The sequence below is a fragment of the Oncorhynchus clarkii genome, chromosome 1 (genome assembly GCF_045791955.1).
Source record: "Oncorhynchus clarkii lewisi isolate Uvic-CL-2024 chromosome 1, UVic_Ocla_1.0, whole genome shotgun sequence".
NCBI lineage: Eukaryota > Metazoa > Chordata > Actinopteri > Salmoniformes > Salmonidae > Oncorhynchus > Oncorhynchus clarkii.
Window position 1 is genome coordinate 91,399,792 of NC_092147.1, and position 12,031 is coordinate 91,411,822.

General features: G+C 46.6%; 2 protein-coding genes across 2 annotated transcripts in view; both read left to right on the forward strand.

The window, feature by feature from the left end:
* The first annotated feature begins 5,778 nt into the window (after window positions 1-5,778).
* Window positions 5,779-9,420, forward strand: LOC139418275 (rho-related BTB domain-containing protein 1-like). Its single transcript, XM_071167620.1, has 3 exons — window positions 5,779-6,099; window positions 7,948-8,143; window positions 9,295-9,420. Exons 2-3 carry the CDS (start codon window positions 7,964-7,966, stop codon window positions 9,400-9,402), a joined length of 288 nt encoding a protein of 95 aa, XP_071023721.1. The 5' UTR covers window positions 5,779-6,099; window positions 7,948-7,963; the 3' UTR covers window positions 9,403-9,420.
* A 461-nt stretch (window positions 9,421-9,881) lies between these two features.
* The window catches only part of LOC139411314 (rho-related BTB domain-containing protein 1-like), an 11,626-nt gene continuing 9,476 nt past the window's right edge, over window positions 9,882-12,031 (forward strand). Inside the window, exon 1 of the mRNA XM_071157559.1 lies at window positions 9,882-10,005. Coding sequence (XP_071013660.1) covers window positions 9,882-10,005 — 124 coding nt within the window. The remainder of the gene's footprint in view (window positions 10,006-12,031) is intronic.

Below are 12,031 nucleotides of genomic sequence, written 5' to 3' on the forward strand. Positions count from 1 at the left end.
GTCCCATCTATAGTAGAGAGGCTGTTCAGTGCTCCCAGTCCCATCTATAGTAGAGAGGCTGTTCTGTGCTCCCAGTCCCAGCTATAGTAGAGAGGCTGTTCAGTGTGTTCAGTGCTCCCAGTCCCAGCTATAGCAGAGAGGCTGTTCAGTGCTCCCAGTCCCAGCTATAGCAGAGAGGCTGTTCAGTGCTCCCAGTCCCAGCTATAGCAGAGAGGCTGTTCAGTGCTCCCAGTCCCAGCTATAGTAGAGAGGCTGTTCAGTGCTCCCAGTCCCAGCTATAGTAGAGAGGCTGTTCAGTGCTCCCAGTCCCAGCTATAGTAGAGAGGCTGTTCAGTGCTCCCAGTCCCATCTATAGTAGAGAGGCTGTTCAGTGCTCCCAGTCCCATCTATAGTAGAGAGGCTGTTCTGTGCTCCCAGTCCCAGCTATAGTAGAGAGGCTGTTCAGTGCTCCCAGTCCCATCTATAGCAGAGAGGCTGTTCAGTGCTCCCAGTCCCATCTATAGTAGAGAGGCTGTTCAGTGCTCCCAGTCCCAGCAATAGTAGAGAGGCTGTTCAGTGCTCCCCGTCCCAGCTATAGCAGAGAGGCTGTTCAGTGCTCCCAGTCCCAGCTATAGCAGAGAGGCTGTTCAGTTCTCCCAGTCCCATCTATAGTAGAGAGGCTGTTCAGTGCTCCCAGTCCCAGTCCCAGCTATAGCAGAGAGGCTGTTCAGTGCTCCCAGTCCCAGTTTTAGTAGAGAGGCTGTTCAATGCTCCCAGTCCCAGCTATAGTAGAGAGGCTGTTCTGTGCTCCCAGTCCCAGCTATAGCAGAGAGGCTGTTCAGTGCTCCCAGTCCCAGTCCCAGCTATAGTAGAGAGGCTGTTCAGTGCTCCCAGTCCCAGCTATAGCAGAGAGGCTGTTCAGTGCTCCCAGTCCCAGCTATAGCAGAGAGGCTGTTTTGTGCTCCCAGTCCCAGCTATAGTAGAGAGGCTGTTCAGTGCTCCCAGTCCCAGCTATAGTAGAGAGGCTGTTCAGTACTCCCAGTCCCAGCTATAGTAGAGAGGCTGTTCAGTCCTCCCAGTCCCAGTCCCAGTCCCAGCTATAGTAGAGAGGCTGTTCAGTGCTCCCAGTCCCAGCTATAGCAGAGAGGCTGTTCAGTGCTCCCAGTCCCAGTCCCAGCTATAGCAGAGAGGCTGTTCAGTGCTCCCAGTCCCAGTCCCAGCTATAGTAGAGAGGCTGTTCAGTGCTCCCAGTCCCAGTCCCAGCTATAGTAGAGAGGCTGTTCAGTGCTCCCAGTCCCAGCTATAGCATAGAGGCTGTTCAGTGCTCCCAGTCCCAGCTATAGCAGAGAGGCTGTTCAGTGCTCCCAGTCCCAGCTATAGTAGAGAGGCTGTTCAGTGCTCCCAGTCCCAGCTATCTGAAGAATGCTGTTTGGTTTTGATGTGTCTGACATATCTATAAAATGCTGTGTTGTTCTGATGTGTCTGACATATCTACAGAATGCTGTGTTGTTCTGATGTGTCTGACATATCTATAAAATGCTGTGTTGTTCTGATGTGTCTGACATATCTACAGAATGCTGTGTTGTTCTGATGTGTCTGACATATCTATAAAATGCTGTGTTGTTCTGATGTGTCTGACATATCTACAGAATGCTGTGTTGTTCTGATGTGTCTGACATATCTATAAAATGCTGTGTTGTTCTGACGTGTCTGACATATCTACAGAATGCTGTGTTGTTCTGACGTGTCTGACATATCTACAGAATGCTGTGTTGTTCTGACGTGTCTGACATATCTACAGAATGCTGTGTTGTTCTGATGTGTCTGACATATCTATAAAATGCTGTGTTGTTCTGACGTGTCTGACATATCTACAGAATGCTGTGTTGTTCTGATGTGTCTGACATATCTACAGAATGCTGTGTTGTTCTGATGTGTCTGACATATCTACAGAATGCTGTGTTGTTCTGATGTGTCTGACATATCTACAGAATGCTGTGTTGTTCTGATGTGTCTGACATATCTACAGAATGCTGTGTTGTTCTGATGTGTCTGACATATCTACAGAATGCTGTGTTGTTCTGATGTGTCTGACATATCTACAGAATGCTGTGTTGTTCTGATGTGTCTGACATATCTATAAAATGCTGTGTTGTTCTGATGTGTCTGACATATCTATAAAATGCTGTGTTGTTCTGATGTGTCTGACATATCTACAGAATGCTGTGTTGTTCTGATGTGTCTGACATATCTACAGAATGCTGTGTTGTTCTGATGTGTCTGACATATCTATAAAATGCTGTGTTGTTCTGATGTGTCTGACATATCTACAGAATGCTGTGTTGTTCTGATGTGTCTGACATATCTATAAAATGCTGTGTTGTTCTGACGTGTCTGACATATCTACAGAATGCTGTGTTGTTCTGACGTGTCTGACATATCTACAGAATGCTGTGTTGTTCTGACGTGTCTGACATATCTACAGAATGCTGTGTTGTTCTGATGTGTCTGACATATCTATAAAATGCTGTGTTGTTCTGATGTGTCTGACATATCTACAGAATGCTGTGTTGTTCTGATGTGTCTGACATATCTACAGAATGCTGTGTTGTTCTGATGTGTCTGACATATCTACAGAATGCTGTGTTGTTCTGATGTGTCTGACATATCTACAGAATGCTGTGTTGTTCTGATGTGTCTGACATATCTACAGAATGCTGTGTTGTTCTGATGTGTCTGACATATCTATAGAATGCTGTGTTGTTCTGATGTGTCTGACATATCTACAGAATGCTGTGTTGTTCTGATGTGTCTGACATATCTATAAAATGCTGTGTTGTTCTGACGTGTCTGACATATCTACAGAATGCTGTGTTGTTCTGACGTGTCTGACATATCTACAGAATGCTGTGTTGTTCTGACGTGTCTGACATATCTACAGAATGCTGTGTTGTTCTGATGTGTCTGACATATCTATAAAATGCTGTGTTGTTCTGACGTGTCTGACATATCTACAGAATGCTGTGTTGTTCTGATGTGTCTGACATATCTACAGAATGCTGTGTTGTTCTGATGTGTCTGACATATCTACAGAATGCTGTGTTGTTCTGATGTGTCTGACATATCTACAGAATGCTGTGTTGTTCTGATGTGTCTGACATATCTACAGAATGCTGTGTTGTTCTGATGTGTCTGACATATCTACAGAATGCTGTGTTGTTCTGATGTGTCTGACATATCTACAGAATGCTGTGTTGTTCTGATGTGTCTGACATATCTATAAAATGCTGTGTTGTTCTGATGTGTCTGACATATCTATAAAATGCTGTGTTGTTCTGATGTGTCTGACATATCTACAGAATGCTGTGTTGTTCTGATGTGTCTGACATATCTACAGAATGCTGTGTTGTTCTGATGTGTCTGACATATCTATAAAATGCTGTGTTGTTCTGATGTGTCTGACATATCTACAGAATGCTGTGTTGTTCTGATGTGTCTGACATATCTATAAAATGCTGTGTTGTTCTGACGTGTCTGACATATCTACAGAATGCTGTGTTGTTCTGACGTGTCTGACATATCTACAGAATGCTGTGTTGTTCTGACGTGTCTGACATATCTACAGAATGCTGTGTTGTTCTGATGTGTCTGACATATCTATAAAATGCTGTGTTGTTCTGACGTGTCTGACATATCTACAGAATGCTGTGTTGTTCTGATGTGTCTGACATATCTACAGAATGCTGTGTTGTTCTGATGTGTCTGACATATCTACAGAATGCTGTGTTGTTCTGATGTGTCTGACATATCTACAGAATGCTGTGTTGTTCTGATGTGTCTGACATATCTACAGAATGCTGTGTTGTTCTGATGTGTCTGACATATCTACAGAATGCTGTGTTGTTCTGATGTGTCTGACATATCTACAGAATGCTGTGTTGTTCTGATGTGTCTGACATATCTACAGAATGCTGTGTTGTTCTGATGTGTTGTCATCTTATATACAAGGAAAAAGCTAATTGCGTCCCATTCATTTAAATTGCTGCGGCTCATATCTAACGGATCACTGCTTTAACCTGTTAGTTTAGTTAAGACAGTTTTACTTGACAGAATTTGAATGGATGTGTAACAGATGTGAAACGGCTAGCTTAGTTAGCGTGGGCGCTAAATAGCGTTTCAATCAGTGACGTCACTTGCTCTGAGACCTTGAAGTAGTAGTTCCCCTTGCTCTGCAAGGGCCGCGGCTTTTGTGGAGCGATGGGTAACGACGCTTCGTAGGTCCCTGGTTCGCGCCCGGGTATGGGCGAGGGGACGGTTTAAAATTATACTGTTACAGATGCAAACAACAGGATGCGGAAAGCATGAATGATTCTGATTGGTCCTTGTCTCTACTTCAGCCCTTCCAACCGCTCTGTCTAGTGTATCACATGATTATGTTCCGTTTCCAATCTCTGCATTATTACAATGGAAGGCTTACATAACTCATTTTAATATTAATGATGCTTTTTGCTGCTGTCCTTTTTAGTGCCTGGACTTCAATGGCAGTGTCAGTTGAAATATAGTGGTCCAGATACTACTGCTTGCCCGGTACAGTATATCATTAGTGCACAAGATATTTACCTTGTTGTCAATACCACTTCGGTTATAACTTTATCAAATGTTTACATTCTGTATAACATATTTATCTAAAATGATAAACATGTCTCCTATATTCACAGATGGCGTCGGTCGAAACGCTCAGCTCAGCAGCGTCCCTCCCTGCCCGGTCTCTCTCTGTCTCCAGCGGGACAGGCTATACAGACAAGCCTGGTGCCCACATGGATGATGTATGTTGCGCAGTTTAAAAGTGAAGGGTGTGTGGAGACAAATGCATTCGGTTCAGTCAGTCGTCCTGATAAGCCCTTCCGATAAAGTTTAGCAACAGACGCAGCATGGCACTAGTTCAAAATTGTAAAAGAAAGTGATGTTTATTTCGATGGCCGAGGGAGAAATTACTTGTAGTATTGGTCACCATCTTCAATTTGTTCCATCCCACTTGATTTTATTACGAGTAGGATAGCAGCCTACACGATAAATAACTTGTAATAGTGGTAGTAACTGTCGGGATGTCACCGTGATACAGTCTACACTGCTCAATGGGGAGATATTTATTTTATTTAACAAGGAAAGTCTGTTAAGAACAAATTATTATTTACAATGACGGCCTACCCCGGCCAAACCTGGACGACGCTGGGCCAATTGTGTGCCGCTCTATGGGACTCCTAATCACGGCCGGATGTGATACAACATGGGCCACATCAGTGTCATCGCTCCTGCTGGAGGTGGAAGTAGATAGATATAGTGTAGCCAATATCAGGCCAGGGTGAAAGCTAAAGCACATTCATTGTAGAGGTTTTCGCCGAAAATGTACAACTATGGCATTAATATCGGTCTAAAGAGACATTTATGTCTAAATAAATAAATAACACTATTAGTCCGGTAGAACGGAATGATTCTGAACACTCCCACGTCCCAACTTCGACAGACACGTTTCAAATGATCACTGACATTTCTAGACAAAAACATAAATCCGCTAACTGAGAATCAGGATGACTGACTGAACCGAATCCGTTTGTCTCCACTCGACTCTCAACTGCGCTCCAAACGTCATCAATTTAGGCACCCGGCGTACGCGTATAACCTCTCCCGTCGCGGGCTGAACCACCTGGTTTTCTGAATGAAACCGTAGCTCGCCTCGCGCTATAAATAGAACGGACGGGGCTTGACGTCACCATGGAAGCCGCATCACGTCGTTTTGTTCCGTGCTGTTGTGGCTGCAGATTATTTTTTTCCCGAAGCGCTTTCGGATGGGGACGGACGGAGTACTTCTGAAGGCAGCCCGAACAATCAAGCTAGATACATAGTAGTGGTTATTGTTACATTGGGAGAAAAGGATTAACGTTCAACAAGCTGGGGCGCGATACCAGTTACGAAATGATCTTGCAGTATTTGCCTAGCTAGCGGCGAGCGATTCTTATTTGTACAGGAGCCATCGAGCTACCTGCAATTATTGAATCGCACTCTGAACTCCTGCCTGTAGTTTTGGTTGACCAGATCACACTCACTCAGCCCTAGAGAACGGTAGGTGCTTCTGTTATGACATCTTGGCCAACTGGAACGAAGACTAGGGTGTCGTCCTCTCTGTTACTTCACTACAGAGCTGTGCCTGGCACTTACACGGTAGTTGAGTCGAGAGGCACTTTAACTCATTTTAATGTGGATACAAATTATATCATGCAAGGACATCGTTCTTGTTACATTATTTGATTGATTTCATTATTTGAGTCCCAGGTTAGTGTCAATTTCGAGTAAACTACAGCAGTCTGGTTGTGAAACACATTGTGGAGGTTTGGAAACGTTTAAAGACTTTGCACCTAAATGACATCACAGAGTGATTATGCCAAGCAGCAGACTCCCATCAACTATCTTCAGAAATTATAAACAAGTCATGTTTAATTATTTTAAAAAATTATGTAGCTAATTAGATTAGTTTATTAGTCACATGCACAGGGTCACAAATGCAATTGCAGGGTACAGTGAAATTCTTAAGTTCTGACATGATGTTACACTCAGGCCCATTTTGGGGAATATCTCGTGTCATCAAACCTCTGACGTGTTGTTACACTCCGTGCCCTCCTCTTTCAGAGTAGCATCACTGGTGCTGACTAGGCCCGTTAACTCCTCTTTCAGAGTAGCATCACTGGTGCTGACTAGGCCCGTTAACTCCTCTTTCAGAGTAGCATCACTGGTGCTGACTAGGCTCGTTTCCTCCTCTTTCAGAGTAGCATCACTGGTGCTGACTAGGCCCGTTAACTCCTCTTTCAGAGTAGCATCACTGGTGTTGACTAGGCCCGTTTCCTCCTCTTAGCTACTGAGGTCAACTGTTCTGAATGCCATGCAGTAGGACTAAATCCTACCTTTCAGCTGGCCCCTCTTTACCCGAGACCTTTCAGCTGGCCCCTCTTTACCCGAGACCTTTCAGCTGGCCCCTCTTTACCCGAGACCTTTCAGCTGGCCCCTCTTTACCCGAGACCTGTCAGCTGGCCCCTCTTTACCCGAGACCTGTCAGCTGGCCCCTCTTTACCCGAGACCTGTCAGCTGGCCCCTCTTTACCCGAGACTTGTCGGCTGGCCCCTCTTTACCCGAGACCTGTCGGCTGGCCCCTCTTTACCCGAGACCTGTCGGCTGGCCCCTCTTTACCCGAGACCTGTCGGCTGGCCCCTCTTTACCCGAGACCTGTCGGCTGGCCCCTCTTTACCCGAGACCTGTCGGCTGGCCCCTCTTTACCCGAGACCTGTCGGCTGGCCCCTCTTTACCCGAGACCTGTCGGCTGGCCCCTCTTTACCCGAGACCTGTCGGCTGGCCCCTCTTTACCCGAGACCTGTCGGCTGGCCCCTCTTTACCCGAGACCTTTCGGCTGGCCCCTCTTTACCCGAGACCTTTCGGCTGGCCCCTCTTCTGACCTCGGATAATACTAAACAACAAGTGTAAATTCAACAGTAGTGTAACGGCTGAAGCAAACACAAAGCTTGGTTGGTCCATAGTCCCTTCTCTGTTGAAGAGCTAAACTGATTTGTTTTGGATGCAGGGCTGCGGATTAGAGCCAGTTTCCTCCTCCTCCCTCTATTCCCTGACCTCTGGATGTGTTCTGCAGTAGTGTGGTTCTAGAGCAGCAGAGTGACAGATTAGTGGACCTCAGTGTTAATACTATCCTGTCGCCATGTCATCAGTATAATCATAAGAATGTGAATAGCTGCTTATTAGAACGTGTTTCACGGTTGTTTTGAATGAACTGAGTGAAAATGAAGTCTTAATTTAAACGTGTACCTACATTATGTTGTTCATCTGCGTTGTTTAGGCGATCTACTACCGGACGTTGCATCATCATCATCCAACGTGATTGAGCCTGTTTTCTCTCCTGTCACACAGGGCCCTGAACACTAGTATGGACTACGAGAGACCCAATGTTGAGACCATTAAGTGTGTTGTGGTGGGGGACAACGCCGTAGGGAAGACACGGCTGATCTGTGCTCGGGCCTGCAACACCACTCTGAACCAGTACCAACTACTGTCCACACACGTCCCTACGGTCTGGGCTATAGACCAGTACAGAGTGTGTCAAGAGGTACAAACCTAACCCTGACCCCTGACCCCTAACCCCAACACACATCCCTACGGTCTGGGCTATAGACCAGTATAGAGTCTGTCAAGAGGTACAACCCTAACCCCTAACCCCAACACACATCCCTACGGTCTGGGCTATAGACCAGTACAGAGTCTGTCAAGAGGTACAACCCTAACCCTGACCCCTAACCCCAACACACATCCCTACAGTCTGGGCTATAGACCAGTACAGAGTCTGTCAAGAGGTATAAACCTAACCCTGACCCCTAACCCCAACACACATCCCTACGGTCTGGGCTATAGACCAATACAGTCTGTCTCTCTACACTGCAGCTGAAACAGCCCTACCTGTCATCAAACAGCCCTACCTGTCATCAAACAGCCCTACCTGTCAACAAACAGCCCTACCTGTCACCCTACCTGTCGCCCTACCTGTCACCAAACAGCCCTACCTGTCACCAAACAGCCCTACCTGTCACCAAACAGCCCTACTGTCAACAAACAGCCCTACCTAAGAAAGCCTGTCCCTTTAAGAAGGTATATGTTTTACTGATGAAAGATGTCAATAGTTTAAGAATATTTCTGTCATTATTACAACATTATATATCTTGTTTTTATGCTAGCTATCTAACATTATTAGCTACATTTTCGCCTATAATTGTTAGCTGGTTAGTCTGATGTTGCTAGCTACTTGTATTTTTGTTTCACTCATTGGATTATTTTAACAGATGGAGACTGTATCTTGTTATTTCTAAATGAATGTGCCTTATCTTAGTATTGATGCCATTGTATTCATGTTTATTATTTCCAGACCACATGGATAAATGGACAGTTAATTGGATAATCACAGCTGAGTGACATGGCACAGATCTGCAAACATTGTTAATCTCCAATCAACATTATAGAACCCTAAACTGAGGAACTGCCTCTCTAACAGGAGTACAATCTCCATAACTTCACAGACTCAATCAGTGTATAAATTTAAAGGCATTACCCTCTAATTCAAGACTTACTTGATCACTCACCTGTCATCACTCACCTCCCACTTGTCATCACTCACCCCCACCTGCATTCTATGTACAGTATTTTAAATTAATCTTGTTTAAAAATCTGTATGTTTTCTAATATGTGTCTCTGTGTGACCCGCTGTAGGTGTTGGAGCGCTCCAGGGATGTGGTGGATGAGGTCAGTGTGTCTCTCAGGCTGTGGGACACCTTTGGCGATCATCATAAAGACAGACGCTTCGCATACGGAAGGTAAGCTGACACCTGGGGCTGACACCTGGGGCTGAGATGCTGGGGCTGAGATGCTGGGGCTGAGATGCTGGGGCTGAGATGCTGGGGCTGAGATGCTGGGGCTGAGATGCTGGGGCGCTGGGGCTGGGGCTGAGGTTGGGGCTGAGGTTGGGGCTGAGGTTGGGGCTGAGGTTGGGGCTGAGGTTGGGGCTGAGGTTGGGGCTGAGGTTGGGGCTGAGGTTGGGGCTGAGGCTGAGGCTGGGGCTGAGGCTGGGGCTGAGGCTGGGGCTGGGGCTGAGGCTGGGGCTGAGGAGTATTTTTTTTTTCTGGAATGGCTAAGGATGAGTAGGGGTGGATTGGGTACGGATGGGATGGGTAAGGGTGGGATGGATGGGTAAGGGTGGGATGGGTAAGGGTGGGATGGATGGGTAAGGGTGGGATGGGTAAGGGTGGGATGGGTAAGGGTGGGATGGGTAAGGATGTGTAAGGATGGGATGGGTAAGGATGGGTAAGGATGAGATGGGTAAGGATGGGATGAGTAAGGATGGGATGAGTAAGGATGGGATGAGTACGTATGGGATGGGTACGGATGGGAGGAGTAAGGATGGGAGGAGTAAGGATGGGATGAGTAAGGATGGGTACGTATTGGATGGGTACGGATGGGCAAGGATGGGAGGAGTAAGGATGGGAGGAGTAAGGATGGGAGGAGTAAGGATGGGTAAGGATGGGATGGATGAGATGGATGGGTTGGGATGGGTTGTGTAAGGATGGGATGGATGGGTAAAGATGGGATGGATGGGTAAGGATGGGTAAGGATGGGTAGGGATGGGTAAGGATGGGTGGGGATGGGTAAGGATGGATGGGGATGGGTAGGGATGGGATGGGATGGGTAAGGATGGGATGGGTAAGGATGGGATGGGTAAGGATGGGATGAGTAAGGATGTGATGAGTAAGGATGGGATGAGTAAGGATGGGATGAGTAAGGATGGGATGGGTAAGGATGGGTAAGGATGGGATGGGTAAGGATGGGTAAGGATGGGATGGGTAAGGATGGGATGGGTAAGGATGGGATGGGTAAGGATGGGATGAGTAAGGATGGGATGAGTAAGGATGGGATGAGTAAGGATGGGATGTGTAAGGATGGGATGTGTAAGGATGGGATGTGTAAGGATGGGATGGGTAAGGATGGGGATGGGTAAGGATGGGGATGGGTAAGGATGGGGATGGGTAAGGATGGGATGAGTAAGGATGGGATGAGTAAGGATGGGATGAGTAAGGATGGGATGAGTAAGGATGGGATGAGTAAGGATGGTTAAGGATGGGATGAGTAAGGATGGATAAGGATGGGATGAGTAAGGATTGGATGAGTAAGGATGTGATGTGTAAGGATGGGTAAGGATGGGATGGGATGGGTAAGGATGGGTAAGGATGGGATGGGTAAGGATGGAATGAGTAAATATGGGATGGGTAAGGATGGGATGGGCAAGGATGGGTAAGGATAGGATGGGTATGGATGGGTAAGGATGGGTAGGGATGGTTAAGGATGGGATGGTTAAGGATGGGTAAGGATGGGATGGGTAAGGATGGGATGGGTAAGGATGGGTAAGGATGGGTAGGGATGGGTAAGGGTGGGTAGGGATGGGTAGGGATTGGATGAGTAAGGATGTGTAAGGATGGGATGAGTAAGGATGGGATGGGTAAGGATGGGTAAGGATGGGATGGGTAAGGATGGGATGAGTAAGGATGGGATGAGTAAATATGGGATGGGTAAGGATGGGTAAGGATGGTTAAGGATGGGTAAGGATGGTTAAGGATGGATAAGGATGGATAAGGATGGGTAAGGATGGGATTGGTAAGGATGGGATGGGTAAGGATGGGTAAGGATGGATAAGGATGGGGTGAGTAAGGATGGTTAAGGATGGGATGAGTAAGGATGGGATGGGTAAGGATGGGATGAGTAAGGATGGGATGAGTAAGGATGGGATGAGTAAGGATGGGATGAGTAAGGATGTGATGTGTAAGGATGGGTAAGGATGGGGTGGGATGGGTAAGGATGGGTAAGGATGGGATGGGTAAGGATGGAATGAGTAAATATGGGATGGGTAAGGATGGGATGGGCAAGGATGGGTAAGGATAGGATGGGTAATGATGGGTAAGGATGGGTAACGATGGGTAAGGGTGGGTAGGGATGGGTAGGGATTGGATGAGTAAGGATGTGTAAGGATGGGATGAGTAAGGATGGGATGGGTAAGGATGGGATGGGTAAGGATGGGATGAGTAAGGATGGGATGAGTAAATATGGGATGGGTAAGGATGGTTAAGGATGGATAAGGATGGGTAAGGATGGGATGGGTAAGGATGGGATGGGTAAGGATGGGTAAGGATGGATAAGGATGGGTAAGGATGGGGTGAGTAAGGATGGTTAAGGATGGGATGAGTAAGGATGGGATGGGTAAGGATGGGATGAGTAAGGATGGTTAAGGATGGGATGAGTAAGGATGGGATGAGTAAGGATTGGATGAGTAAGGATGTGATGTGTAAGGATGGGTAAGGATGGGGTGGGATGGGTAAGGATGGGTAAGGATGGGATGGGTAAGGATGGAATGAGTAAATATGGGATGGGTAAGGATGGGATGGGCAAGGATGGGTAAGGA